This window comes from Pistacia vera, unplaced genomic scaffold (assembly GCF_008641045.1).
Source record: "Pistacia vera cultivar Batoury unplaced genomic scaffold, PisVer_v2 Contig188, whole genome shotgun sequence".
Taxonomy (NCBI): Eukaryota; Viridiplantae; Streptophyta; class Magnoliopsida; order Sapindales; family Anacardiaceae; genus Pistacia; species Pistacia vera.
This window is the reverse complement of record NW_022195981.1, coordinates 942088-948087: the sequence shown is the minus strand read 5'-3', so window position 1 is coordinate 948087 and position 6000 is coordinate 942088. Positions and strand designations below refer to the sequence as shown.

The following is a 6000-nucleotide window of genomic DNA, read 5'->3' as shown; positions in this document are numbered from 1 at the left end:
GTCATGAGCTTCTTCGCGTCGCGCTTGTCTTCGGGCAGGAAGCCGAAAGATACGATCATATCCTGATCAAAAAGCAGTCCTAGGTCGGTCGTCTTGTTAACTGCTAGAGAAGAAACAGGTCGTTAGAAAGAAAAATGCATTCCGAATTTAATAAGTTCGCCAAGGGAAAAGAGTCTACTCGGGTCCTGAAAGCGGCAATAGCTGTCGTAATGAAAGAAGAAAAACTTCTTTTCGTACGCCCCCGCGTTGCTAGGGCAGCTATGTATCCCCTCGGCTATAGTAGGTCGTCTGGACAAGTAATAAGAATCCTTATCCTTGCTCTTTTTCAAGAAATACAAGCAGCCGAGCTCTGTCACGGTTAGCTCACCTGGCTTGTTGTCATGACACGCGATGTACATGGCAACAACAATAACATACGCGTTCGAAGTGAGCTGCATTGGCGCTATCCCGAAGTGATCCAAGATCGACCTGACAAAAGGGTGGAAGGAGATCAATCCCCCACCCTTGATGATCTCCTCAGAGATCGCGGCCATCCCACTTGATGGGTATCGCGATGAGTGTGCCACATCACGGAAAACTTCCACCTCGATACTGTACTGTTTTATTACCCTCTCGAGCTCTTCCCCGATAAGTATCGAGTAGACCTCAGGAGTGACACTCGGAGCACCCTACGAAGAGAACCGGTTCCTTCCTCGGATCTAGTCGTTGAGGGGTCCATTCTACTGGTCTGCAAAAGCGACAAGCAGGGGGGTTATTTAGCCATCGTACACTACTCCGTACAATGACATGGAAGGAAAAACTCCCTAAAACCTAGAGAAAACCCTAGCAGAATGATTCGAGCCGCCATTCATGGCTCGAACTTGACATGAGCGTCTCGTCCCCGATGAGTTACCGGAAGACTAACGCCATCTACCAACCACGGGAATAAGAAAACAAAAACAAAGAAAGATTCTTACCTCTCTGAGTACGAAGATGGCTTCTGCTTCAAATATCGAAAAAACGCTGGTTTGGAAGGCAAAGGTTCCAAGCTTGCGAAAATCTCTTGCTCTCTGTGAAAAGGACGAGTGTGATGACATTGTCTGAGAAAGATTTGAGTTTTTATAGCGCATGAACCGACGTTTGTTTTTTTCGGAATCAAAACAAAATTTGGGCGGCAAAAATTTCTCACCGTTGATCACGGCCATGTGTTGCAGATCATTGAGGAAGAGTGAGCGTCACGATTACAGAAAATCAAACCGTCATCGTTTTTTTTTTTGAAAAACTCAAGCGACGGCACTCTCTTTCCTTCAGCATTAATTGCGCCCCAAGCTGCATTTAATGCACTCATAAGGGTTGTCGTTTCAGCATGTCACACATGTAATGTTCTGATAAAGTGGTACCGTGTGAGCATATAACGCATTCAATGTACCTGGCTGACACTTATCGCGCACAGGACATCTGTCAGTGCAGAGACTGCTTCATTAAATGCATCCATACCTAAAGTACAACAGGCAACGCCTGGCGAAGTCAGGTCGCTCGCCCGTCTTTAATAAGCAATGACCATGCGAGGTCGTGTTTGCAAAAAGTGCTACCCCGACCTATCTTCAATCAGGTCGGAATCACCAGAATTTCCAGAAATCATCAATTGCGGCATGACTTAATAGTTTCCAAGGTTCGATTCTCAAACCTTAAAAACTAGGGGACTTCTGTTATGCCTGAAAAATATAGGGCTGACGTAAGGCCCAGTCAGCGTGCAAAAGTCAGAACATGGGTACACCCGTAGCTTGCTTCTGTCAGAATAGTAGGTGCGCACCAGACCAGCCAGAAGCTGTGGTGATTCCACGTGTCCAATCCCTGCTCCAAATCGTGCAAATCACTCTAGAAGGTGGGCAATGTGACATAAGTAAAGATTTGCACGGATAATCCCACCAACTCACAGATTCAGTAATCATTGCCTCCATGTATCTCACTATAAATTGAGAGCTCATCTCTCATTCAAGGGATTCACTCATTTTACTCTTGATTGGCTATTCTCTCTATAATAAAAAGCATTCACTCGCTTGTACTATCATTTGTAAGTTAGTCCGCTAATGCGACTTGACCCTTATCATTAATAAAATAACAGTGGACGTAGGACTTGCTTCCTTAGCATCCGAACCACTTTAAAAACGTTTTTCTCATTGTATTTATTCTCTTTTCCTTGCATTCACGTGTGTCTTCTGAGCCAGCTCAGCATTTCACATGTGCGTTTCGTTGGTGTAAAAATCATGCATCAACAGAATCCATCCTCAATGGAGTTATTTTCTTGTAATGCGTTGATGACTCGCTTGTGATTACAATCTGTGTTAACAAATGTGACTTTGAAGCCATGCTTAACTAAGCATTGTGAAAGCTCCAGTAGAGGAATTACATGGCCTTGTGCTGGAAAAGGTATGATCAGAACATTTGGACGATTCATTTTAGTTTTCTGTTTTGTATGTTTTCTGAACAATACAAACAATGGCTTTGTATATATCATGTTAATAACTAGTTTAATTAATTGATGTTTTCGCTGTCATCTTTTGCACCTAATGATGTTCATTATGAGCTTCCAGTACTACTTTGTCTCTCATTGAGAAGTTTACCAAAATTTTAAACAGAACAAAACAAAACAGAGTTTCAATAAATAGTATGGACGAACAATTTCTGGGCAGGTCAGGAACTCAAGGCTTCTTAAAGTGTGTCTTTTGTCTGATTACTAAAATAAAAATTTATTTGGTTTAAATATTTACAAATATTTTGTGTTGAGATTTAGGAGAAGGATAGCGTCTTGGTTGGTTAAAGGGTCACATTGCTTCAAATTATAATATATTTTAGGTATGCCACGCTGTGTGGTCGTGAGCTTCATTCTTTGTTCTTTATGTTAAAAATTTCAGGAACGGTTAATGTGTTCATGATTCGTCTGCGTTTGCACTCACTTTTAACAAATGTGACTTTGAAGCCATATATCCTTAGCTAAGCATTGTGAAAACTTTAGTACATGATAGATATCTCTTGTTAGAGTTGTCGACTACTTCAGTATTAATGGATAAAGCAGATGCATTCGAGGGTCGTGGGGATAGTGCTGTAGCGCCGTTGGGCCCGTAGGTGATTTGGGCATTTTCCATGAAAAATCACTTAAGGATTTCTTTAAGTTACTAATCATTATTGAGTTTAGACTTAGGAATAATAATCCTTATAAAACTAGGTGTAATATATAAATATATTTTTCACTTGTTATGAGTATAATTGTAATTATAAGACAATTCATTCATTGTAAACGAGAGAGGTGAGGAAGTATTATAATAATATTGACTTAGCTAAACGTAGCCTATATTGAGTGAATCAGGATAAATCGTACGTATTATTTTCTCTCTTTACTGTCTATGATTTGTTTTCCGGTTTATTTTATTCTCATATGACTCTCCATTTCGTTCAACCCTGTGTGCATAAGGAATTACCAGCGCATATGATTGCTTATTTATATCTGTTGAACTTGTTCCTCTCTTCAGATTCAGCCGTTCAACTTACAAAAACTTTTATTCAAGAATTTCATCTAAGTGGGGTGGGCCAATGTTTAATTTGCTCTTTTCTCTTGCAGCTGACTGATGAATCAATTATTCTGAAACCTAAAATGGGTTAGTGACCTGTTTGACGGGTGGTTTGGCTGTAATTTTGTCGTCGCAGTATTCTTCCAGTTCCCAGATCAAGAAAAGGAATTGAGAGCAAAAAACAGAAGTTGAAAATAGAATTACCAACATCATACAGATTATTTTGGAAAAGCAAAGTCATAACGAATTAATCTTGAAATATTAATTCTAACAAGCATGGCCTGGTTCCGGTGACCTTATCCATTCAATGAACTTCTTGAAAGTCTTGTCAGAATGGCCGCCGTCTTTGACACTTTCATAGCAGTTTCCTTGAGTTCCAAAGCTCTTGCTTTAAAATCTCAACACCAACCACTTGATCCACCTTAGTCTTAATTTCTTCTCGTGTAATGCTACCACTTTCGTTCCTGGTAAACTTTAATCCCACCTTCCAATATCACAAATGTAGCTCTCATCAATGAATTGGTCACCGAAGTATGGCCAGCACAAGAAAGGAACCCCATTGCTTACACCTTCCATGGTGGAATTCCAACCACATGGCTAAAAAACAGGCAATGGAAGGTGACTCAAAACCTTCTGTTGTGGCGCCCAACCCACCATTTTGCCACGATTGGCTACCCTGTCTTGAAACCCTTCTGGGAGGCTTCGTTTGCATCATCATAATATTTGGCCTCACACCCATAAGAACGGCCTGTTGGTGAGTTCAAGTCCTAGGGCCAGCTCTGGAATTGGATCTTGTCTATAACTGTGAAGCGCCAAATGCCATAAATGACTGAGTTAGGCTGCTGTTGTCTAGCCATTTCAAGCAAGTTGAGTCTTCTTGCCAGAAGTATCCTGCTGAATTTCCTTGTCGGTTGCTTGCCAAAAGAGGTCCTATTGGAAGAATATTTGGAGCCAAGTTGAACGCTTCAGGTTCAAAATCTGATGTTGAGTTGCAAATGAGGCAGTCTGCCACTTTCACAGCTTCTGTGATCTTCTCTATGCGGTGAAAGATTTTCTTCTGGAAAGCTAAGCCGCCACCCAAGTTGGCCCAAAGAAAGTTTGTACTGTCGATTTCAGGCATATTGTGAGCGAGCTGAATCATTTGTTTCTTGATTGGAGTTCCTGGAATTAACAGAAAGTGAACATAAAAGAAATAGATAACTGCATGCTTGGCCTACCTTATAATAGAACACAGTGAATAAATCTAAAGATTTAATTCTCTTCTTCAGTTTATTAATTATTTTAAGCTCTGGTTTTCTTAACGGAGGTTGTAAGTTGGATCCCTTTTAGAGCAAAATATAATATTAGTAATGTTGTGGGGAAAAGAGCCAAGCACCATGGGATCAAGTTACCGTTTTCAGGCGTTAACCAGTAATATAATACTAATGGTATTCGTTAATTTGTGTGTCATTAAGTTCCTTAAACTTGCAACAAAATTAAGAACAGAAATGAGTGAGAGTGCGTTACCATCACTGTCAATGATTCCTTCATCAATCATCTTCGGAACATTGTAAAGCAAGGCCAGACTTGCAGCTGCTAAAGACCAAAATGCTGCCTTCTTAATTTTCATCTTCTCTGCAACTCTAATGGCAAATTCAACGTTACCATCCGCAATCACACAAACTATCTTTTCTTCTTCCACTCTGTTGATCTCTTCTATGAGCTTCTCCAGTTCTCCAGGCATCACCTTCGGCATTGTTTCAGATAACCTCGCGAAATCATTTCTATCTTCCGACGGTTCCATTCCATCCGGAATTGATACCAGATGGATTTCATCCCCAGTAAAATTTTCTTGTAAAGCGTTGATGACTCGGTTGTGAGTATGATCTTTGTTGACAAATGTGACTCTGAAGCCATGTTTAACTAACCATTGGGAAAGCTCCAGTAAAGGAATTACATGGCCTTGTGCAGGGTATGGTATAGCAAGAATATGTGGACGACTCATTTTTATTTTCTATTTTGTTCTTAATTATGAAAATCTCTGAGTCAAGTGTGAGCCAAGACTCAAGAGAGGAAAGGAGATAAGAGAGGAGAAAGAGGGAAGAAAAGAAAAAGTGGCCGAGAGGAGTCAAAGGATTATATTTCCTTTTCTCACGTTTCGGTAACAGACAACAGTTAACATTAAGATTTTACTTAATTCATTTTCTTCGACTATTTATATTAAGGAATCTAATTATATATTTTTTGATTTTTGGGTAAACACGAGAAGAAGTGGAAAGACCATCAGAGAATTTCAATACCACTTTAGGTTGAGCTTTAAAATTGTGAGTGAAAACTATTTTTCTAAAACAATTATATTGATCGGTAAAAATCTTAAAAGAGTATAAAATGCATGCATAATCGCAATATATTTATTTGTGAATGTAATTCTTAGCATTTTTCCTAATTCATGCTCAGTTAAATGAATCATCAA

General features: G+C 39.8%; 1 protein-coding gene across 1 annotated transcript; it reads right to left on the bottom strand.

Annotated features, from left to right (window-relative positions):
• Positions 1–4344: 4344 nt before the first annotated feature.
• LOC116126990 (UDP-glycosyltransferase 83A1-like) lies at positions 4345–5532 on the bottom strand. Its single transcript, XM_031412654.1, has 2 exons — positions 5055–5532; positions 4345–4709 (listed from the first exon to the last, which is right to left on the bottom strand). Exons 1-2 carry the CDS (start codon positions 5530–5532, stop codon positions 4345–4347), a joined length of 843 nt encoding a protein of 280 aa, XP_031268514.1.
• Between the last annotated feature and the right edge of the window lie 468 nt (positions 5533–6000).